Genomic DNA, 25,040 nt, shown 5'->3' with positions numbered 1-25,040 from the left:
AAAATGAATTATTAAGCGCGCCACTCTCTCCCGCCTCCTGTCTGGAAAGACCTTCAGCCCAAATCAATACACCCACAGGAGCAGGAGAAGAAGTCTGCAATAAACCACCAAATAAAGTCACACACAGGTATCATCACATAACCTACAGCAGTTATGGGTTCCCAAACCTTGCTTTTTTTATTATTCTTTTCTGGTCTCCCAGGGAGTCAGGGACCAAATCTTACAAAAATACATGATGGTTTTTTTTCTCACACATACACACACAAGACACACGCACGTATGTACGCACGCACGCACGCATGCACGCACGCACGCACGCATGCACGCACGCATGCACGCACGCACGTACGCACGCACGCATGCACACACGCCCACCAGTAATAAAACCCGGAACTACATAATTGCATTGAATGAGACCGCGGCTGGTCCACCATGTGAGCAAACACCATTTCTGAACGATTTTGATTTTGATTCATAATAATCCAGGAATATAAAATAATCACACTTTGTTTTATGATTACGGTACTTGTTTTTCGATGTGCACACTACGTGGATTTACTGAGGCTGAGGATTTGGTTATCACGACGTTATCAGGCAACGATGGTCAGTCTCTCGATACTTTCGCATGTTCATGAACTCACTTTGTGTTCTTTAGATACCTCTATAAAAGTATGCGGTGTGCACATCGAAACACAACAGCAGAAAACAACATGAGATATGTCTTCTTTTGGGCGGCGGCGGCTCAGGGGTAGAGTGGCCTGATGGTAACCGCAAGGTTGCCAGTTCGAACCCGGGCTCCCCCAGAGTTACTGTCAAAGTGTCCTTGAGCAAATACTCTGAACCACTAATTGCTCCTGATGTGCTAGTTGGTGCCTTGCATGGTTTCCGCCGCCATCGGTGTATGAATGTGTGTGTGAATGGGTGAATGTAATGCACAATCTATGTAAAGCGCCTTGGATAAAGGCGCTATATAAATGCACCATTTACCATTTTATTTACCATTTTTGTGTTCCTAGTATTTTACAAATACAATCATTCAGAAATAGTGATTATTTATAATAAGCTGGTCCACCTGGCTCTTTGACTCCAATGTATTCCACCAACAGTTCAGGCTGCATTTTGCCACCCCCAGCGCCACAAAATCTGCCGGGCTGGAATCGCTGGAAAGAGCGACAAATGACAAACGACAAATGTTTGCTTCTGAGGGGTTCCTGGAATAACATATTTTCAGATGGGGGTCGGTGGCCAATTACATATCACTTTTGGGGTCCTTGACATGCATGAAATATTGAGCACCACTGACACAGAAACATATGAGGTATTTCAGAAAACTGTTAGAAGAGATTGTTTAAATTTCGACGTTGGGCCTAAATGGGTTAAGGTCTAAATGGGTCTAAAGGGTCTCTTCCTCCCCCTGTGTGTGGGTCAGGCGGTGGGGTTAAAGGGTCTCTTCCTCCCCCTGTGTGTGGTGCAGGCGGTGGGGTTAAAGGGTCTCTTCCTCCCCCTGTCTGTGGTGCAGGCGGTGGGGTTAAAGGGTCTCTTCCTCCCCCTGTGTGTGGTGCAGGCGGTGGGGTTAAAGGGTCTCTTCCTCCCCCTGTGTGTGGTGCAGGCGGTGGGGTTAAAGGGTCTCTTCCTCCCCCTGTGTGTGGGTCAGGCGGTGGGGTTAAAGGGTCTCTTCCTCCCCCTGTGTGTGGTGCAGGCGGTGGGGTTAAAGGGTCTCTTCCTCCCCCTGTCTGTGGTGCAGGCGGTGGGGTTAAAGGGTCTCTTCCTCCCCCTGTGTGTGGTGCAGGCGGTGGGGTTAAAGGGTCTCTTCCTCCCCCTGTGTGTGGTGCAGGCGGTGGGGTTAAAGGGTCTCTTCCTCCCCCTGTCTGTGGTGCAGGCGGTGGGGTTAAAGGGTCTCTTCCTCCCCCTGTGTGTGGGTCAGGCGGTGGGGTTAAAGGGTCTCTTCCTCCCCCTGTGTGTGGGTCAGGCGGTGGGGTTAAAGGGTCTCTTCCTTCCCCTGTGTGTGGGTCAGGCGGTGGGGTTAAAGGGTCTCTTCCTCCCCCTGTGTGTGGTGCAGGCGGTGGGGTTAAAGGGTCTCTTCCTCCCCCTGTGTGTGGGTCAGGCGGTGGGGTTAAAGGGTCTCTTCCTCCCCCTGTGTGTGGTGCAGGCGGTGGGGTTAAAGGGTCTCTTCCTCCCCCTGTGTGTGGGTCAGGCGGTGGGGTTAAAGGGTCTCTTCCTCCCCCTGTGTGTGGGTCAGGCGGTGGGGTTAAAGGGTCTCTTCCTTCCCCTGTCTGTGGTGCAGGCGGTGGGGTTAAAGGGTCTCTTTCTCCCCCTGTGTGTGGGTCAGGCGGTGGGGTTAAAGGGTCTCTTCCTCCCCCTGTGTGTGGTGCAGGCGGTGGGGTTAAAGGGTCTCTTCCTCCCCCTGTGTGTGGTGCAGGCGGTGGGGTTAAAGGGTCTCTTTCTCCCCCTGTGGTCTCTTCCTCCCCCTGTGTGTGGGTCAGGCGGTGGGGTTAAAGGGTCTCTTCCTCCCCCTGTCTGTGGTGCAGGCGGTGGGGTTAAAGGGTCTCTTCCTCCCCCTGTGTGTGGTGCAGGCGGTGGGGTTAAAGGGTCTCTTCCTCCCCCTGTGTGTGGGTCAGGCGGTGGGGTTAAAGGGTCTCTTCCTCCCCCTGTGTGTGGTGCAGGCGGTGGGGTTAAAGGGTCTCTTCCTCCCCCTGTCTGTGGTGCAGGCGGTGGGGTTAAAGGGTCTCTTCCTCCCCCTGTGTGTGGTGCAGGCGGTGGGGTTAAAGGGTCTCTTCCTCCCCCTGTGTGTGGGTCAGGCGGTGGGGTTAAAGGGTCTCTTCCTCCCCCTGTGTGTGGTGCAGGCGGTGGGGTTAAAGGGTCTCTTCCTCCCCCTGTCTGTGGTGCAGGCGGTGGGGTTAAAGGGTCTCTTCCTCCCCCTGTGTGTGGGTGCAGGCGGTGGGGTTAAAGGGTCTCTTCCTCCCCCTGTGTGTGGGTCAGGCGGTGGGGTTAAAGGGTCTCTTCCTCCCCCTGTGTGTGGTGCAGGCGGTGGGGTTAAAGGGTCTCTTCCTCCCCCTGTGTGTGGTGCAGGCGGTGGGGTTAAAGGGTCTCTTCCTCCCCCTGTGTGTGGGTCAGGCGGTGGGGTTAAAGGGTCTCTTCCTCCCCCTGTGTGTGGTGCAGGCGGTGGGGTTAAAGGGTCTCTTCCTCCCCCTGTGTGTGGGTCAGGCGGTGCGGTTAAAGGGCCTCTTCCTCCCCCTGTGTGTGGTGCAGGCGGTGGGGTTAAAGGGTCTCTTCCTCCCCCTGTGTGTGGTGCAGGCGGTGGGGTTAAAGGGTCTCTTCCTCCCCCTGTGTGTGGTGCAGGCGGTGGGGTTAAAGGGTCTCTTCCTCCCCCTGTGTGTGGTGCAGGCGGTGGGGTTAAAGGGTCTCTTCCTCCCCCTGTGTGTGGGTCAGGCGGTGCGGTTAAAGGGCCTCTTCCTCCCCCTGTGTGTGGTGCAGGCGGTGGGGTTAAAGGGTCTCTTCCTCCCCCTGTGTGTGGGTCAGGCGGTGGGGTTAAAGGGTCTCTTCCTCCCCCTGTGTGTGGGTCAGGCGGTGCGGTTAAAGGGCCTCTTCCTCCCCCTGTGTGTGGTGCAGGCGGTGGGGTTAACCGTTTCAGTTCGTATGACGCATGAGGCCGTCATAAGGATCCCGAAATATTAGTGCCTACGACGTCTGTGGACGTCCTAGCGACGTCCCAGCGACGCGGGGCGAGATGAGAATATTCAGAATTTTTCCTAACGCTAACGCTTAGTGCAATAATTAGCTTGTCATTGACTCCCAATTAGCGCGGCGGAAAGAATGACTCGTATCTCCTAATCCACGGCGCTCTCCGTGGTGATGAATGGATCGATATGCTGGCGCTTCATTTCTGCTCCTCATCCGTCTCTCCCGCAAAATATGAACGTTTTTTGGAGCGTAAAAAAAATAATTAAGATGATCGGGGATGTGAGGTCTCTTTGTAAAGTCAACTTTTTTAGGAAAGTGTTTTCGGTTCATGGCTTTCAGAGTAAAAGCGATCAGACAACTCTGGCACCCGGAGCTTCTATTTTGATGCACTTCCGGCACTAAATGTGTTTTAAAGGGTCTCTTCCTCCCCCCCCCCCCCCCCCCCCAGGCGGTGGGGTGCTGCTGGTGGAGGCTCTGCTCCTGGAGGACGGCTCGGGGCCGCTCACGGCCCAGCTGTACTCTCTGAACATGCTGGTCCAGACGGAGGGCCGGGAGAGGACGGCGCCGCAGTACGCTGCCCTGCTGACCGCCGCCGGCTTCAGCCAGGCCCGGGTGGAGGTCCGCCGCACGGGCAAGACCTACGACGCTGTCCTGGCGCGCAAGGAGGGACCGGTCTGACCCACGCCCCCCAAAAAGCGTGTGTGTGTGTGTGTGTGTGTGTGTGTGTGTGTGTGTACACACTTACACAGAAAAAATCCTGTGTTAATTTAACCACTTAAAACCCCATAGGGTCACTATTCTGGTCATGTGATTGATTGATTGATTGATTGATTGATTTCTTTCTTTCTTTCATGACAAAAATGCATACGAGGATACATATACGCACGCACACACGCACGCACATACACACGCACACACACACACACACACGCACACGCACGCACACACACGCACACACGTGTCAAAAGGATAAAGCACTGTAAATGTTGGTAAACTGACTGCTACAGTATGTGCTTGTTACTTCTTTTGTGTGGAGGGGATTGGGCGATGCAGAGACAGAAATAATTAATAAACTAATTAATTGAGAAGAAATCCTGTCCAGCATTTTGTTGCATACTTTGTCATTATGCTATTTTCACTATTATTGATTTTTTTAGCAATACAGCCTCATCAAAGTTGGTGTTGTAACTTTCAATTACTTGTAACTGTCAATTACTTCCATGAGAGGGGGAGAGGTGGTGGAGTTAGTTGCTTTAGCAGACATTTTGAGGGTCCAATGGAGTTAGGAGGTTTTGTCCAAGGCACTTTTTACTACTTTCCATTGGTTCAATATTTTTGAAACAACACACAGACATAAAGGGTGTTCAATAGCACTGATTTATGCCACAAAAAAATTAAAATAAAAACCCTCAAAAATGGAGTTATGAGGTTTCCTCCCGACAGCAACGATATATATGCTCCGTCACGCGGTGGAAATGGCAGACCTGCAAGCTCACAACGGGTCGCGAATGCTACCCGTTGTGAGCTTGTATAGGTTTGCTTTTTTTCCTCTGTGCAAGACCATCGTGCAACGAAGTATATGAATTGGGCTTAACCCATTCTGACCGGGCACCCATTTTAGTGTCAGCATCATGTTATGCTTTAGCTATTTAAAAATAGCAGATCTACAAGCTCATATCGCGCCACCGAGTGGCGCGATACGAGCTTGTAGGTCTGCTATTTTAGAAAAATCGAAGAACGACTGACATTTTTAGAATCTGATCTCAGGTCAGAATGGGTTCATCAGACCAGTGTGTGTCCGGCGGAAACCTCGTATGAATCTGATCTCAGGTCAGAATGGGTTAAAAAGCTCACTCCCCTCTATATCACTCCCTCTTATCGGCCCCTGTGCTAAAGCCCCGTGTCTGAGCACCCCTCGCCCTCCCTCTGTTCTTATTAGCCGGGTGAAGCCGCGTATTGTACCTGCAGGCTCTTTGTCGTGGTCGACACACAGAGCTCAATAAAGCTCTGTCATGATGGACACACAGAGCTCAATAAAGCTCTGTCATGGTGGACACACAGAGCTCAATAAAGCTCCGTCATGGTGGACACACAGAGCTCAATAAAGCTCTGTCATGGTGGACACACAGAGCTCAATAAAGCTCCGTCATGGTGGACACACAGAGCTCAATAAAGCTCTGTCATGGTGGACACACAGAGCTCAATAAAGCTCCGTCATGGTGGACACACAGAGCTCAATAAAGCTCCGTCATGGTGGACACACACAGAGCTCAATAAAGCTCCGTCATGGTGGACACACAGAGCTCAATAAAGCTCTGTCATGGTGGACACACAGAGCTCATTAAAGCTCTGTCATGGAGGACACAGAGCTCAATAAAGCTCTGTCATGGTGGACACACAGAGCTCAATAAAGCTCCGTCATGGTGGACACACACAGAGCTCAATAAAGCTCTGTCATGGTGGACACACAGAGCTCAATAAAGCTCCGTCATGGAGGACACACAGAGCTCAATAAAGCTCCGTCATGGTGGACACACAGAGCTCAATAAAGCTCTGTCATGGTGGACACACAGAGCTCAATAAAGCTCTGTCATGGTGGACACACAGAGCTCAATAAATAAAGCTCTGTCATGGTGGACACACAGAGCTCAGTAAAGCTCTGTCATGGTGGACACACAGAGCTCAATAAAGCTCTGTCATGGTGGACACACACAGAGCTCAATAAAGCTCCGTCATGGTGGACACACAGAGCTCAATAAAGCTCTGTCATGGTGGACACACACAGAGCTCAATAAAGCTCCGTCATGGTGGACACACAGAGCTCAATAAAGCTCCGTCATGGTGGACACACAGAGCTCAATAAAGCTCTGTCATGGTGGACACACAGAGAGCTCAATAAAGCTCTGTCATGGTGGACACACAGAGCTCAATAAAGCTCTGTCATGGAGGACACACAGAGCTCAATAAAGCTCCGTCATGGTGGACACGCAGAGCTCAATAAAGCTCCGTCATGGTGGACACACAGAGCTCAATAAAGCTCTGTCATGGTGGACACACAGAGCTCAATAAAGCTCCATCATGGTGGACACACAGAGCTCAATAAAGCTCTGTCATGGTGGACACACAGAGCTCAGTAAAGCTCCATCATGGTGGACACACAGAGCTCAATAAAGCTCTGTCATGGTGGACACACAGAGCTCAGTAAAGCTCCATCATGGTGGACACACAGAGCTCAATAAAGCTCTGTCATGGTGGACACACAGAGCTCAATAAAGCTCTGTCATGGTGGACACACAGAGCTCAATAAAGCTCCGTCATGGTGGACACACAGAGCTCAATAAAGCTCCGTCATGGTGGACACACAGAGCTCAATAAAGCTCCGTCATGGTGGACACACAGAGCTCAATAAAGCTCCGTCATGGTGGACACACAGAGCTCAATAAAGCTCCGTCATGGTGGACACACAGAGCTCAATAAAGCTCTGTCATGGAGGACACACAGAGCTCAATAAAGCTCTGTCATGGTGGACACACAGAGCTCAATAAAGCTCCGTCATGGTGGACACACAGAGCTCAATAAAGCTCTGTCACATGGTGGACACACAGAGCTCAATAAAGCTCTGTCATGGAGGACACACAGAGCTCAATAAAGCTCCGTCATGGTGGACACACAGAGCTCATTAAAGCTCTGTCATGGAGGACACAGAGCTCAATAAAGCTCTGTCATGGTGGACACACAGAGCTCAATAAAGCTCTGTCATGGTGGACACACAGAGCTCAATAAATAAAGCTCTGTCATGGTGGACACACAGAGCTCAATAAATAAAGCTCTGTCATGGTGGACACACAGAGCTCAATAAAGCTCCGTCATGGTGGACACACAGAGCTCAATAAAGCTCTGTCATGGTGGACACACACAGAGCTCAATAAAGCTCCGTCATGGTGGACACACAGAGCTCAATAAAGCTCCGTCATGGTGGACACACAGAGCTCAATAAAGCTCTGTCATGGTGGACACACAGAGAGCTCAATAAAGCTCTGTCATGGTGGACACACAGAGCTCAATAAAGCTCTGTCATGGAGGACACACAGAGCTCAATAAAGCTCCGTCATGGTGGACACGCAGAGCTCAATAAAGCTCCGTCATGGTGGACACACAGAGCTCAATAAAGCTCTGTCATGGTGGACACACAGAGCTCAATAAAGCTCCATCATGGTGGACACACAGAGCTCAATAAAGCTCTGTCATGGTGGACACAGAGCTCAATAAAGCTCTGTCATGGTGGACACACAGAGCTCAATAAAGCTCCGTCATGGTGGACACACAGAGAGCTCAATAAAGCTCTGTCATGGTGGACACAGAGCTCAATAAAGCTCCGTCATGGTGGACACAGAGCTCAATAAAGCTCCGTCATGGTGGACACACACAGAGCTCAATAAAGCTCTGTCATGGTGGACACACATAGCTCAATAAAGCTCTGTCATGGTGGACACACAGAGCTCAATAAAGCTCTGTCATGGTGGACACAGAGAGCTCAATAAAGCTCCGTCATGGTGGACACGCAGAGCTCAATAAAGCTCCGTCATGGTGGACACACAGAGCTCAATAAAGCTCTGTCATGGTGGACACACAGAGCTCAATAAAGCTCCGTCATGGTGGACACGCAGAGCTCAATAAAGCTCCGTCATGGTGGACACACAGAGCTCAATAAAGCTCTGTCTAGCCATGGCTTTCACTTCTGGCCCCCACCCACAAGCACACGCACGCACGCGTACACATGCACACGCACGTACACATGCGCACGCACGCACGCACACATGCACGCACATACAGTACACATGCACATTTATTTTGTCCACACAAAGGATATATGCATATAAGGACACAAATATTATAGGTTGTTATTACGTGCCACGTATAGTGTAGTTTGTCTAGGGTTGCTCTGCATTCCTCCCCTGTCTCTCCTTCCCTCCACTTTGTCATTCTCTGCAGGTTTGGGCCCTTTCTGAAACCAGTCCCTTGACTTGAAGTGCTCTCGGGAGGTTCCCTCGTCAGGAAGTGCCCCTCCAGCTGAATCAAGTTCCCTTGATTAGGGTGCTGGGTATAAAAAACTGTTTGGAAATACACTCGCCCGCCTTGTGCAGAAACAGGAAACAGACACCATTCGTTGCCATGGTTACCATCATGCAATTGTGTTACCTGTTATTTTGTTTGTACAGTTATATTGCATTGCATCGTGTATGTTTGTGTGACATGTGGATTTCATTAATATGGAAAAAGGAAATACAGCGTGACTGTCATATACATCCATGGTGTTTATAAATCATTGTTAAAAGTTGTTTTGTTTGTGTGGTTTCATTTATAGTTTTTCACGGTGGGGTAAATAAAGAGCCCTTGTGAACATCAGTTGGAGCGTTGTCTATTCTGCATCAGATGAAGATTGTTTAGGAGGAGTTTATTTATCATTTATTTGTGGTGGTACTTACATTTGTAGGTCGCGGTTTCCATGCGGACAGAGAGCAGGGCTGCACAAGGCAATCGAGTCTAGATCGGCACAGACTCGCTCTTGAGGGCTTTATAAGCCACTTCCACTCAAGGCTGCTTGGTTTCGGACGACACTTAATATGGCGCAGCCTCGCGTGAACGTGCATATCGAGGGCAAGTGTGTAGAGCGAGTGGTGAGGAGCTGGTTTCAGAAAGGGGGCTAAAGTCCCCATGAAGTCACCTCATCTGCCAATCAGCCTGTTTTACCTGACTCCACCCTCATCCAATCACCAGCACCTGCTGGCCTATAAAAGGGCTCCCTCTATCAACCAGCTCATTTGTTTGTACTCCTGTCCCTGCATTCTAAAGGCTCATACATAGTCTGGATTTACGGTGGTGGGGTGACCACCGAACTACAACATGACGTCACGAGCCGCGGTGAAGAGCAAACCACCGCCACCGCCCCAGCCCTTCTCTCTGTTTTTACTCACCACCGCTCAACGTTATTTCAGCTCCGGTGGTCAGCTCACCACCGGAGCGGTGGTCACCTTACCACCGAAAATCCAGACTATGAATAGGCCTTTATAGTCTGTCTCTCTCCCCTTTGTGTCCCAGAGCAAAAACCTTATGTTTTAGTTTAATGTTGTAAATTCTGTTGTATATGCACTGCCTTGGGAGAGGTAAGACAGAGGCCTCTATACACAGGCCCCATGTAGGTAGAATCTTGTTGAGCACACTAGGTAAGGGGTGTTCGTCACCACATGCATTTCGAACTAAGTTTTAGTTGGAGTAGTTATGTAGGCAGGCTTTTGGTTTACAAATTACTAGAAGTTATGATAAGCATGTCTACTGTATGCACACAAACTTTTTATGACCTATGCATAGCACTTTTAACGCCTGCACTTTAATGGTTATGTGCACCTTTGTAGGCTACTTTGGTATCTGCTATGTGAACTGTTTGTTTATTTGTACTGTCTCATTGTCCAATGTACTGTCTATGCATGCTGCAACCCAATTTGCCCGTCGGGGACACTAAATAAACTTGAACCTTGAACTATAGTTAGTTTGTCTGTCTTTTGTTTCACCTAGCTGCTTTTGTTGTTTTGGCAACACCCGTGTCCCTTGGTAGTGACTTATACCCATTCTGGACCGGAACCCCTTTTTGTGTTTTAACTAAGAATTATGTTATACTTTAGCTATTGAAAAATAGCAGATCTACAAGCTCATAGCGCGCCACCGAGTGGAGCGCTACGAGCTTGTAGGTCTGCTATATATATTTTTTTTTAATCATGAAAATGCGGCACAAATCTTTGAATATATACTTTCAGAAGACTATTTTTATTTCAACGTCAGGCCTAAATGGTTTTAACTGTTTCATGTGTGCTTGTGCACACCTGCTGTATACTGTACATTTTGTAAATGTAAATGAGTAAAGAAAACACATTGCACATTCTTACTCTAAAACTGTGCTGTCTCCATTATTTGCACCATATGCTCCACAACCTGGTAAACTATCTTTATGTTACAAACTCATCCCTAGACCCTAAAGGGTTTTGTAACATAGGTGCATTAGAGTTACATCTGCTAAATCATGGCATGTGTTTTCATGATACACTATAGGCATGTCACTCAGTACTCTATGGGTATAAGTAACAGCGTCTCCACCATATATGATAGCTGAGAGAGGCGATTAAAATAGCCAAAAGACCAGATACCTCGACCTTATAAATCTTCACTGAAAAAGTGAGTATTTCTAAGTTTTCTTTAGTAAGTATTCTCAGATCCAGAGCGTATATACAAAGGTAAAGGATAGAGGAGAGAATTCTGAATGCCTTGTCACATCATTTTGCACAAACATATATACTGAGAAATATGTCATAGATCAGGATTCAGCTGTCACATTTTCAATAGGTTGAAAGGTCCCATCAGAGTAAGGTGTCATCGGGCTGTCATGGGCGCCCGATCGTCTGAATCCTGTTTTCTATTTTAATCACGTTCCGTGATTAGGATTCTGTTGATGACTCTTTATCTCCCGGGGTGAGAGAGTATGTTTATCCTCATCTTTAAGGACAAAGTTTGTTCTCGTGTTTTCCATTTAATCATATTTCCCTTTGGTACAATTGACAATCTGGAGTGGGTGAGAGCTGATAGTGGAATTAATACACACGCAAATATTGATATGACATCACTGTGTTACATAATCGGGGATTATATATATTTAGGAGATGATAACGTGATGATTGTATTTATATATAATATTATATGATAACGTGGTTATGCTTATATATATATACTTATAATAAATCATGAATAGGTTGCATTATACAGAGTGCTGATCAACACTTTCAGCCACAGGTCTGGTCTGCTGTGGTGCGTGGAGGCGGAGACCCATCAACCTGTCTGCCCACCCCCTCGTCACCAGGAGCCAATCCGCGCTCAGAGGACCAGCCTGGGAAGACTACTTATCAGCACCTGTGACATGCAATCATTGGCAGTGTCTCTCAGTCTCCCCATACTGCCATTGGAAATGAATTGGGAGCTGTCTTGTCTGATGCTTTTCATCAGACAAGACAAAGATCTTTGTCTGATAGGTGTGACTGCGGCCTCAGCACACTGTCCAGAGGAGCTAGGGAATGCTCAAAGTTTCAGAACTGTTTAAAAGCGTAGGCCAGGGGGGCTATATCTGTGTGGAGCCCCTGAGCTGATTCTGTGATTCTGAGCTAAAGAAGATACAACTGATATTATAATTATATATATATATATAGAGATGTATAGTATATAATATAATATATTTTGATCTGTATTCCTGAGCTAAAGATACAACTGATATTATAGTTATATATATAGAGAGATATATAGTATATAATATAATATATATAAATACGGCGTATGGGTGCGTACTTTTTGTAAATCTTTGTTAGGGCAGTAGTTTGTGTAGACAGCTTAGGTAGATTGAATTCATGTAACATTTCATTTATTGGTTAGTTAGGTAAGAGTGTTGTGTGATACTAGAATAGGGACAGATAGTTTTGATGATTTATTTAAGTTGCCCCATATGGCCTGACTTTTGTGTTGTATTCAAGTTGTATTCTTTATTGTTTATTATTATTATACCTTTTCACTTTAACGTTGAATAAATAACAACTCTTATGTCAGCCGTGTTGCATCCTCTTCTTGAAATACCCCTAGACCTACAAAGGGGAATGAATGAAACACTGTGACAGGGCAGTCCTGTGCACCAGATACAAGATACGTTACAAGGTCTTTTTTTTAACATAGTAATAAGATGTGAACATAAAATATGAAACAATAAATCATAATTAAGAAAATACCCATCAATGATAGCAGAGACACCACAATACCTTTCCAGCCTTTTTGCCTTCTTCTAGGGCATCCCAAGTTGTTGGAACCCTCTAACAACCAGTCTGTGCGTATGCCCCCTAGGCTGCCAAATATTAAGACAAATAGTCTGCACCTATAGCCCAGCTCAGATGTTATGTACAGTAGAAGTGGCTGGTATTTTATAACCTTGGTCATAAAGGCTTCCTCTAGGCTGTGGTCAAAGGCTATCTCTAATACAAACACTTCTCTGGACTCTTCATCAACCACAACACTATGTGGTGTATTAGCTGTCAGATAAAGGTATCCGAGTTATCACAGAGTTGGAACATGGATGGAATGACCCTGGAATGTGTGTACATTCTCACTGAAGATGCATGATATTTTGATATCTCCTTTGCTATGAGTTCCACTATTCTATCATGGCGTGCTATACTACGCCATGATATGTATATGCATAACATCCGTTCACAGTGTTTCAGTGATCTGTTCTGCGGTGTGGTGCAAGCAGTGAGGGACCTTTATCATGTCCTCGGAGACCCTCCCAGTCTCTGAGTCAGACCGCACCCACTCCAGGGACACTCTAAATGACACAGAGGTCATTAAGTCATTTAGGTCTGGACAGTCTAAATGACACAGAGGTCATTTAGGTCTGGACAGTCTCCAGGGACACTCTAAATGACACAGAGGTCATTTAGGTCTGGACACTCTAAATGACACAGAGGTCATTTAGGTCTGGACACTCTAAATGACACAGAGGTCATTTAGGTCTGGACAGTCTAAATGACACAGAGGTCATTTAGGTCTGGACACTATAAATGACACAGAGGTCATTTAGGTCTGGACACTCTAAATGACACAGAGGTCATTTAGGTCTGGACACTCTAAATGACACAGAGGTCATTTAGGTCTGGACAGTCTAAATGACACAGAGGTCATTTAGGTCTGGACACTATAAATGACACAGAGGTCATTTAGGTCTGGACAGTCTAAATGACACAGAGGTCATTTAGGTCTGGACAGTCTAAATGACACAGAGGTCATTTAGGTCTGGACAGTCTAAATGACACAGAGGTCATTTAGGTCTGGACAGTCTAAATGACACAGAGGTCATTTAGGTCTGGACAGTCCGACCAAACCGCAAAGCCAGCGGAACGGGTGTCCAGTTTCTGCTGGAAAGCCAAGAAAGTGTGGCCACACACACACACACACACACACACACACACACACACACACACACACACACACACACACACACACACACACACACACACACACACACACACACACACACACACACACACACACACACACACACACACACACACACACACACACACACACACACACACACACACACACACACACACACACACACACACACACACACACACACAGTGGTGGTGGCTCAGGGGTAGAGTGGCTGGATGGTAACCGTAAGGTTGCCAGTTCGAACCCGGGCTCCCCCAGAGTTACTGTCGAAGTGTCCTTGAGCAAGACACTGAACCCCTAATTGCTCCCGATGTGCTAGTTGGTGCCTTGCATGGTTTCCGCTGCCATCGGTGTATGAATGTGTGTGTGAATGGGTGAATGTAATGCACAATCTTGGATAAAGGTGCTATATAAATGCACCATTTACCATTTTACACACACACACCCACACCACACTCGTGACTCACCACATCTTTGGCATTCAGACTCCGCATACACTTAATTCTTTCCATCTGTCTCTTTCCCAGTTCATTTCTCTTGTCTCTCGACTCCCCTAGTCTCCTAGCTCTTCCATCTCTCTCTCTCTCGCATGCATTTTGAGCTAAGCAGACTTCAAAGGGCACCGAGTTAGGATTGATGTAAAATCCTCGTGGAAGGCTTTAACAGAGAGTTGTGCATGTATAATGGAAGGGGGAATTAAGTGTTGCTGAGGCTGGACCACAGTGACCTGACCTGACAAGGCTACTGTACTTTATACCTCACTATTAAAAGCATTTAAAGTACAAGGTATAAAGTACATTGTGTTCATAAAACCGAAAGATTGGGTATTGGGTAAGACTGACGTTATGTATCTTTCAGGACCTTTCACTGCTTTGTATCAACCATTACTCTGGTCTCAGCCACCGCGGTGGATATTTTGACATTCCGTTTTTTTTTTTATGTTGCCACTACTGTTGGAGCAGCCATAAACTACACAGGTTCATCCCGATGTCCTGGGCATCTTTGTGATGTTAGTGTTAGTAAAAAGCAGGTAAAGGAGTAACGTTTGAGGCAGACTAACATCAGTCACTCTACCGTTCACTGTAGTAGAAGAGGTGCGCCTGGTGAGGGTTTAAACCCCGCAGCTACATCGAGTCCGCCTACAGGAAATACGTAACCTGCGACCATGAGACCTGTTTCTGAATTCGTCTATAGCGGGCAACACGTTGCCAGATTGGCACAGCATCACATAACAAGAGCACAACCAGTGATGGAGGAAGTATACTCCCATGTTTTACTTGAGCAATAGTAGTAGTAGATGTATAATATACTTGAGTAAAAGTATGGAAGTGTCTGCGTCAAAATATTCTTAAAGGACAACTTTAGTTTTTTTTCCAAACCAGGTTCATGTTTTAGGTTGTTATTAGAGAAAGTAAAAGATGAGTATTCTTTTTTATTTATTTGCTGCTTTCTTTCGTTCGAGCATGGGGCTAAATATGTATTATTTTACAAAATGTATTAGCGATTTCTTTTTTTATTATTTACTATATAGTCCTACTAGACCCCAAGAAATTACACCCGGCAACAAAAGATCACGAGATCTACTGAATGTGTCAAACTGACATTGAGCCTATGACACACAGTGCTGGCTTCCCCACAGTAGGCTACCTTCATATTCAGCAGATCCTGTGATCTTTTGTGGCCAGATGTAATTTCTTGGGATCTAGTATAGGACGTCACTGGAGGATGTCATCATAACGTTATCATGACGTCATCATAACGTTATCATGACATCATCATAACGTTATCATGACATCATCATAACGTTATCATGACATCGTTTGGCTTGCTGGATATCGTTGCTGTCGGGAGGAAACCTCCTAACTCCATTTTTGAGGTTTTTCTTTTTTTGTGTGTAGGCCAGTGGTTGGTTCCCAGACTTTTTCATGTCAAGGACCCCCAAATTGACACTAATTAGCCTGCGGACCCCCATTTGAAAAGATATGCCAGGGGATATGCCCCGTAAGAGAAGATTTGTATGTCTCCAGCAGTGATTCTCAAACCGTTTAATTTCAAGGACCCCCAGTTTGATATGCATATTAGTCTACGGACCCCCATTTAATGGCATTTCTATCTCTGGGACCCCCAATTTATATTGTCAAATCAATGCTATATAATTTAACTCTGAGAGCGAAGAAATGGTTCCGTTTGTACACTCTCTTGAGTTACAGACCCATAAGGGTCCATTTGGTTCCAAATGATCATTTAGCTGGGTCCCCCCTGGAACTCCCTCAAGTACTCCTGGGGGTCCCCGGACCCCACTTTGGGAACCTGTAGTCTACTGTCCACATCAACACCTCAAAATGCAATTTCCACTCTGAGCGGGCTAGCTAGAGAGAACTCATTCTATAAACAAAGTCCAATGGCATGGGGGTCAACTCGGTGATATCGTGGCTGTCGCAATTCCACAAGGACATCGTCTCACTCAGCACATCTTTATCTCTTTAAAAGTACTTTTCTTGTTTTCTCCAGCAGACAGACAGACAGACAGGCAGGCAGGCAGACAGACAGACAGACCGGCCGGCAGGCAGACAGACAGACAGACAGACAGACAGACAGACAAGCAGGCAGGCATGCAGGCAGGCAGGCGGACGGACGGACGGACGGACGGACGGACGGACGGACGGACGGACGACTGAGTCATGAGTGAGTCTGAGCACGCACATCTCCCACCCCGTGGTTCAACCTGACTGGGTTTCATGGATGAATGTAGAAAGTTAGAACTATAATAAAAGAAGAGAGGATAGATGGGGTGTCTGTCTGTCTGTCTGTCTGTCTGTCTGTCTGTCTGTCTGTCTGTCTGTCTGTCTGTCTGTTTGGGGTACGAACAGCTGCAATACCACTGGGTGACCTAAAGTGGTGCTGTTGAGCAGCCTAAAAGGGCTCTTATCGCTGCTTGCAGCTATATATATATATTTTTTCATATATTCTATTTTCCATGGATGGTAGTCATTACTGTCAGGTGATAGTGTAGTAGTATTGTGTCATTTATTTTGGGTTTTTTTCAGCATGCTTCCCACCTGATGTTGTGTGGGAGTTCAGACTGATCCAGTTTGCATAATGTCTTGAGGCTATAGGACTGAGGTCTAAAACATACAGGCGGACACTGTGTTAGAGGATTATACCATCTCTCAAAATGCAACAGCATACTTTTAATCCTCCCTCTTGTTCCCATTCCAAGTGTGTTTGTCCTAACGCCAGCGCCGCTATTCCAAAGCTCCCTCAAGTACAGTTTTACTATTTTCAAAGCAATGCAATAATATATATATTTTTTTGGTGGGTAGATCTTGTTGAGCTAGTCATTTTGAAAGTAACTCTCAAAGCAAAAAAGTCTGGGCACCCCTCCCTGCCTTAGGGCTTTCTGTGTGATCGGGTTCTATATATATTCCCCAACTTGTCTCTCAGTAGTACATTTCTTGACAAGTTTGGAAGAGACTCTATTAAATAAATGCTTTGTAGTTATTCTTTGCTGTATGACAGTGTCACCCAAAAAAATAAAGTCACTCTGGGCCTCCTCGTAAAGACATCAATCGCCTCCTGTTCCCCCGTCACAGAGACAGGCAGAGTGTATACAAGGAAGTGTGGCTCGCTTCTACTTTTAGCTTTTCGGTCGGTGTGAGCTCGCCACCATTGGTGTGTGAATGTGGGAAGTGAGGACGCTGATGTCGACTGTTCGCCACTTCACCTCCCAATGTATGAATGAATGAACCATTGTAAAGCGCTTTGAGCACTTGGAAAAGTGCTATAAAATGCAATTCATTATTATTATTATTAATATTATTATTATTATCATTAAAAGCAATAAGCCATCCCCTTTCCTTGAATTCACCCTTTCACTGTCTTCCGACTCATTGTCTTTTGATGATGTGTCCTATAAGTGTTTTTCCTACATGTAATTTGGTTCACTGTGTAGCCCCTTAATCTAGTAAAAGGCTAATTTTATTTTATTGTATTTATTTATTTCATTTATTATTTATATCCTTTACTACCTGTTTATTTTATTTTATTGTTGTTTTTTTGTTGTTGTTCTTGTTGTCTTGTTTTGTGATGGAACCGGAGAGGGTGGGGTATATGTGGGGTTGTTTGTCTACAAAAATTGAAAATCTTATAAATAAAGTTACATAAAAAAAAAGAAAAGAAGCAATAAGCCACGCAAGGTCCCAGTTTACTGTGTATTTTATAATGGCCGACAGGGTCAGCGACACTCCGCCTCTCACTACGCCCTGCAGCCATTATAAAATACCCGGTAACCTGACGCCTCTTGTGGCTTATTGCTTTAGTATTGTCTCACATCACATTGTGGCATGCTTTAAAATGCTTTGAGCCTTTAGCACGTACTGTTTTATATATAGGGTGCATGAAGGAAGGGAGGGAGCAGAGAGGAGGAGGAGAGAGAGAGAGAGAGAGAGAGAGAGAGAGAGAGAGATTTGTCTTTTCATCTCAACTGCATGTCAGAAAGATCTAGCACGCACAAATACATGCACGCACGCACACGCACACACACTCACACTCACACTGCACTCACACACACACACTCACACTCACACACACACACACACACACACGCACGCACACGCACACACACTCACACTCACACACACACTTTCTCACAATTCAATAAAAATGTCTGGCTGTATAAGCTGTGCTTTGTCACTGAGAAACAGTTCCATAATAAAAATGTCTGGCTGTATAAGCTGTGCTTTGTCACTGAGAAACAGTTCCATAATTCATGGGCCTGTGACAGCAGTATTGAGCCGAGGACAAAGACTGTCTGCCCTGTAGGCTACACACACACACACACACACACACACACACACACACGCACACAGGCAGGCACGCAGGCAGGCACGCAGGCACGCACGCACGCATGCAGGCACCATAGACTGTAAAAAATATGGACAAAGCGTTCCCCGGGTCTAACATGGACGTAAAATGAAGCCTGTTATTCCTGCACCGTAAGTCGCCATCTTTCTAGATCCGTTTTGGCCCAGCTGGCCATTGGCTGGCTCCGTTTTGGCCCAGCTGGCCATTGGCTGGCCCAGACAACGAGGCGGGACTTCCCCCCTTCTTCTCCGTTGGTTTTTATTTTGACTCGAGTGGGAGGGGAATCCCGATCATAGACTGTAACGGTAGCCACGCCCCTCAGAACATACGCGACTTTATGGTCATTTTTTTAATTAATGGGACCATAATTTTCCAAAAAGAATTAGAAATGAGACTTTAAACTAGTGACTGGAAGCAGAAAGTATTCATGACCATGTTTATTAAGGTAATACAGTCAAGGTGAAGTTGGGCCCAAATACATGGACTTCTATGGGGCTATGGGTTTTTCTGGGTCCAATGACAGCGCCACAACAGGCCATTATATGAACTACGATTTCCTTAGTGGCTTCACAAAATATCTGTCTGACTGCCCCCCTGGCAGGCAGGCACGCACGCACGCACACACACACATTTTTGTAGTAGATTTTCATGAGTTATACAGTGTATGCATACAGGGAGGAGCGACACAATCGTTGGAGAGAAGCTTTCTGATGCTAAACTCTCCTGTACGCTGCACAAGCTGTGTGAATGCTCTCCTGTACGCTGCACAAGGTGTGTGAATGCTCTCCTGTACGCTGCACAAGCTGTGTGAATGCTCTCCTGTACGCTGCACAAGCTGTGTGAATGCTTGTGTGCTGTGCGTTTGGGCACGTATTGGCACATAGCAAAGCATTGCTGTGTATCTCCATTGAGAGACAGCGAGATCCGGTATACTGTAGCGACCAACGACCAGGTCGCGACTAGTTGCTTATTGGTCGCGACCGAGGTCACGACCTACAGCTTCTGGTCGCGACTATAGAAGTTACTTTTGGTCGTGACTAATACGCAACTATAGTCGCAAGGGTATCTGCACTGCAGGCTTAGGCAAGCCAGATTTAACTTCATTAATATTGTGAGCTTGTAGATCTGTTCAAGCTGTTATACTCTGGGCATGATTATCTGCAAAGACAATCGGACCAATTAATGAATCGGACCGATGCCGATTAATCGAAAAAACAACTAGCGTCGGGCCAATACCGATGTGTTTGCCAATTTAATCTCCCGTCACTAAAACGATTGCTAAGGAAACAATGGGCGGTCGCGCAGCAGGCCTGCCCCGCGTGGCACTACATACACTCCTCCATGGGTGGTCGAGGTGCTTGTTCAGCGGGGAGGATTGGGATCTGGGAGGAGATAGCGTCCGTCAACCTCTGTACACACTCTCTCCCGCTGGTGGTGAAACCGTCCGTTTGCATTGGAGGACGTATGTGGTTGTCTACACCTTGCCCTGGCTGGCAGCCGTCTAGAACGACATGCAGTAATTGGCAACCACAAATGTGTGTGTGTGTGTGTGTGTGTGTGTGAGGGTGTGTGTGTGTGTGTGTGTGTGTGTGTGTGTGTGTGCGCGCGCGCACACATTATGTATCTCAGTGGTGGAAAGTAACTAAGTACTGTACCTAAGTACAATTCTGAGGTATTTGTACTTTACTTGAGTATTTCCAATTTCCAGTACTTTTACTTCTACTCCACTGCATATCAGAGCCAAAATGTGTACTTTTACTTCACTACAATTGTTAGAAAAATGTAGTTACATAGTTACTTTAGGGATTTAAAATTGTATTAGAAAACATACATTAACCAATTCAACCCTATACATTTTGGCCATTTGAAAATAGCCAATCTTGCGACGCATTGTGCAGCTTGTAGATCGGCTATTTTCAATAGATTTTGTACACATTTTGAACTTGTGAAATGGGACATTCTGCAATATAGTACTATAGAGTACTTTTACTTTTAATACTTTAAGTGATGCCGATACTTTTGTACTTTTACTCAAGTACATTTTCAATTCCGTACTTTTACTTGTAACGAAGTATACTTATAAATTGCAGTATTGGTACTTTTACTTATGTAAAACAATTGAGTACTTTTTTCCACCACTGCATATTATGTATCTCCACTTCAGAGTGAGTAATCCTTCCCCCCTGTCCACTTCCCCCCTTCCCCCCCTGTCCCATTGTCCCCCCTTCCCCTCTGTCCCATTGTCCCCCCTTCCCCTCTGTCCCCTTGTCCCCCCTTCCCCTCTGTCCCCTTGTCCCCCCTTCCCCTCTGTCCCCTTGTCCCCCCCGTCTCCCCCCCTGTCCCCTTGTCACTTGCAGTTGTCTTTTTCTTTCGGGATGCTCGTCCTGGCCCTCAGGGCGTGACTAAATGCACTTAGTCTCGGACACAGAGACACAGATACAAAACAAAACACACACAGATTTGTGGCAGCTACTTGATTGCGACGAGGATGTTCAACTGATTCCTACTGACAACAAAACACCTCCTTAACAGCTGTAACCTTAAAGGACGACGACGATGCTGCTGGTGGTCTGGGCATGTTTAGTCCATCGACTGCATATACGTGACATTACTGCAGACCACTCTTTCAAAGCGTAGTCGCACGCACGCGCACGCACGCAAACGCACACAAGCGTGCACACACGCATGCGTGCAACACAAGCTGACAAAAGGGTACAATGAAGACATGACCTGCTGTGTCTCTCTCTGGGGGCAGGCGATGACAGTGTGGTTTTGGGTTGTGTGCGGATATGAAAACTGACGGGGCAATGCATGGGGGGGAGGGGAATATCATTACATCATTACTGTGCAACCAGAGTATTATGGCGGCAGATGTATATGGCTGTATACGGCCCGGTACAAAGGACAGACAGACTCTATTGTGATTGTCTCCACCAGGCCGAAGGCATGGGGGGAGAGTATGTTTTGCACTCCGTCCGTCCGTGTGTGTGTCCGTCCGTCCGTGTGTCCGTCCGTGTGTCCGTCCGTCCGTCCGTCCGTGTGTCCGTCCGTGTGTCCGTGAGCAGCTAATCTCGGCCACCGTTAACCCGGTTGATGCCACATTTTGCACACACACTCCCTGGATGCCAACGATGAACCTCTGCCCCAAACTTTCCAGAACGGCCTGTTATAGCGCCACCAGGAGGCCGCTTTGTGCAAAACAAGTTTTTGCACAGTACACCTACAGATTTTGTCCAAACATCACGCAAATTGGTACACAGTCTCTCTAGAGCCATTCAACCAAACCAGTCTTTCAGATTTCCAGAACGGCCTGTTATAGCGCCACCAGGAGGCCGCTCCAGGAGGCCGCTTTGTGCAAAACAAGTTTTTGCACAGTACACCTACAGATTTTGTCCAAACATCACGCAAATTGGTACACAGTCTCTCTAGACTAGAGCCATTCAACGAAACCAGTCTTTCAGATTTCCAGAACGGCCTGTTATAGCGCCACCAGGAGGCCGCTTTGTGCAAAACAAGTTTTTGCACAGTACACCTACAGATTTTGTCCAAACATCACGCAAATTGGTACACAGTCTCTCTAGAGCCATTCAACGAAACCAGTCTTTCAGATTTCCAGAACGGCCTGTTATAGCGCCACCAGGAGGCCGCTTTGTGCAAAACAAGTTTTTGCACAGTACACCTACAGATTTTGTCCAAACATCACGCAAATTGGTACACAGTCTCTCTAGAGCCATTCAACGAAATCAGTCTTTCAGATTTCTCAGACTCCATCCTAATTGGTTAAGATTGGCTTCCAAAGTTCACAGGAGTGCTCAGTTTCAAACAAAATGCTGCAAATCATGAACACATCGCGTGATTTCCGTGAAATTGTGCACCCACATTCCCACTAGGTCGAGGACGAAATGCCACATGAACAATTTCAACTCAGCCTCAAGGTGGCGCTATAACTGGCCGAAAACTGTTTTTACCTCTAACTGCACGGATCTGTGGATAACTTCACATCTGCTCATCCTGGTGGAGACCTGTGCCCAGAAGGGCACTTTTTCTAGTTTCTATTGAGAAGAACATTTAAGAAAAACAGACTAAAGAACTCTTTTGTACATCAGTCTGTCTGGCTTCTAAACCAAAAAATCGTTAAAGCAGTGGATATGTTCACGTTCCTGATTGTTTTCTGTGATTTTCATCCTGTAATGTCTACCATTTTGTAATGTATTTCTATGTCTCGTCTGTTTCTTGAACGGTGACGTCATGGACGCAAAAGAAATTTCAGTGCAAGCTAACAATAAAGTTGTATCGTATTTATAAGATGAATCTTATCATCCCACCTACTGTACTCCCCATGCCCCATGTGCTGTATATGGAGGTGTGAGTGTGTGTGTGGTCGAGTCCTGTGATTGGCTGTATGGTCGAGTCCCGTGACTGGCTGTATGGTCAAGTCCTGTGACTATGTCCCAACACATAACCCGTTTAACACCGCGTTTGTTAATTAAAAAAAAAAAAAGTTATTTCCCTGTCCCCACTCCCTGTTCTCTTTACAAGCCATCCGTTTCCTGTCCTCTTCCGCAGCTGTCCTCCGTTCCTTCCCCAAAGCATCTGTTTCTACATTCATTCCTGATGGAGATCAATGGGTGTGCACCTTTCTATTCTTAGATCTCTTTGCAGCCATGTCCTCGCCCTGATGCAGTGCACTTTGGTAATATATACTTCTCTATTCTCCGTATGATGCGGCTTGGTTCCGGGTGGGGATAACTCATCATATCTTCCCTGCTGTAGTTCAGTTGGTGGATTTCTCTATATTCTCCTGTATGATGTTCAGCATCGTTTCTGGTGGGCATCACTGAGCACATTCCTGTGCTCGGCTCTCCGAATGATGTATAGCCTTTTTAAGGGCCGTGATCTCGTCTTTCCCTTCCTTTTGTTCCAATTCCCGGAACTTGTTTCTCTGCCGTCGTCACCTGCTGAACCGATCTCGGCGATCTGCGCCATGGTCTTTTCGGCGGTGTGCTACGTTTTTTTCTTCTGTCCGTCATGACCGTCAGTTCCCACCTGATGTCGTGCGGGAGTCCAGACTGCTCCAGGCCGTGCTGAACGACGGACAGCTTGCATAACGTCTTCAGACTAGGATTCAGGTCTAATATGTACAGGTCCTTGGCCGTGTATCCTCCTCCTCCAAAGAGGATAATGCGATCGCCCACCGTGCAGCAGCACATCTTAGACTTCCACGAACACGGGCCGTCCCCGTTGGGCTCGATCCTCTTCCAGGAGAATGTCTCCGGGTTTAACTTCCACAGAGTGTTGAAGAACTGGTTGAAGTGGTGGCCGCCGAATATGTACAGCTCTCCGTTGTGGACGAAGGCTGAATGACCCACGCGCACCTCTGGAAGGAGCTTGGCGGAAGGAGCACTCAGCCAACAGTTGGTCTCCGTGTCAAACACCCTCATGCAGTCGTACTCCTGCTCGATCCAGTCCATCCGGCCCCCGACGACGAACATCCTTTTCCCAAAGATGGTGGCTGTGTGGCATTCCGACGCGAGAGCAGAGGTGCCTTTGGTGTTGATTAGGGACCAGGTCATCGCAGCGCTGTCCAACTTTTGGATTTCGTTGGTGCGTCCATTCTGATAAGCGTATCCTCCATAGATATACATGGCCTTCCCCAAGACACAGGCGGAGTGGTTGTACCTCGCCCTTGGAACGGTCCCGGAGATATTGGGTTTGGACCATCTGTGGGTGTTGACGTCAAAGATGTAAAGCAAGTTTGAGTTCTTCGCAACCCCTCCCCAGATGTAGATGGTATCTTCTATCAGCACAGCAGTGTGGCCGGAGCGCATGGAGGGGGGCAACCAGTCTCCTCTGCCAGTTGTCACCGGGGGCAACTTCGCCCAGCGCAAAGACACCGAGTTGAAGACGTACACGCCAATCTGGGTCTTGTAGTTATCGTTACTGTACCCTCCAAAGGAGTACAGTTTGTGGCCCACTGCCACAGCAGCATGGCCATCTCTAGATGGTCCCCGTTCCAGGTGCAGTGTCCAGTGCAACATTCCTCAAACGACTCCGTTGGAGCTCATCAGTCGATTGTTGCTCTGAAAAATGCAATTGTGTTCCCTGCCTGCCCTACCACTTTATTGGTATAGCGGCACACATGTCACGCAAAGGTCGGCCAATCTGCTAAGCCGATGGGTCGGGATGGCCAATCAGGGAATCGATGCATGTTGATCTCCATATGGACAATAAGAGTGCCGTCGTACCAACCCCAGCCTGCGGCAGACTCTGGAAATCTGTGTTCAAATGGCCACTGTCTTAAGAAAGGCTTTCTTAGTATCAGTCAGTATTATTATTACTTGCGCAAGCAGAGCGTGCAAGTAATAGTTTCGCCCGGCTCGTACGCATCGTCCCAGCCAACCCGCCACTTTTGATGCGTATGCACCGTCCCAGCAAATTGTGCCTGATTTGCTGGGACCAGA

General features: G+C 47.0%; 2 protein-coding genes across 2 annotated transcripts in view; one reads left to right on the top strand and one right to left on the bottom strand.

Moving 5' to 3' along the window:
- The window catches only part of asmt (acetylserotonin O-methyltransferase), a gene marked incomplete at both ends in the record, with an annotated part of 22,791 nt that extends 18,432 nt beyond the window's left edge, over positions 1–4,359 (top strand). Inside the window, one exon of the mRNA XM_083776181.1 lies at positions 4,130–4,359. Coding sequence (XP_083632307.1) covers positions 4,130–4,359 — 230 coding nt within the window. The remainder of the gene's footprint in view (positions 1–4,129) is intronic.
- An 8,613-nt stretch (positions 4,360–12,972) lies between these two features.
- On the bottom strand, positions 12,973–24,617 carry LOC310866539 (kelch domain-containing protein 3-like; the record flags this gene model as incomplete). Its single annotated transcript, XM_083776180.1, has 2 exons — positions 12,973–13,087; positions 23,626–24,617. 2 exons carry the CDS (start codon positions 24,615–24,617, stop codon positions 12,973–12,975), a joined length of 1,107 nt encoding a protein of 368 aa, XP_083632306.1.
- Positions 24,618–25,040: the final 423 nt, after the last annotated feature.

Source organism: Protomyctophum parallelum, assembly GCF_964188405.1.
Source record: "Protomyctophum parallelum genome assembly, chromosome: 11".
Taxonomy (NCBI): domain Eukaryota; kingdom Metazoa; phylum Chordata; class Actinopteri; order Myctophiformes; family Myctophidae; genus Protomyctophum; species Protomyctophum parallelum.
The sequence above is the reverse complement of the archived record's forward strand: the minus strand, read 5'-3'. Positions and strand labels throughout refer to the sequence as shown.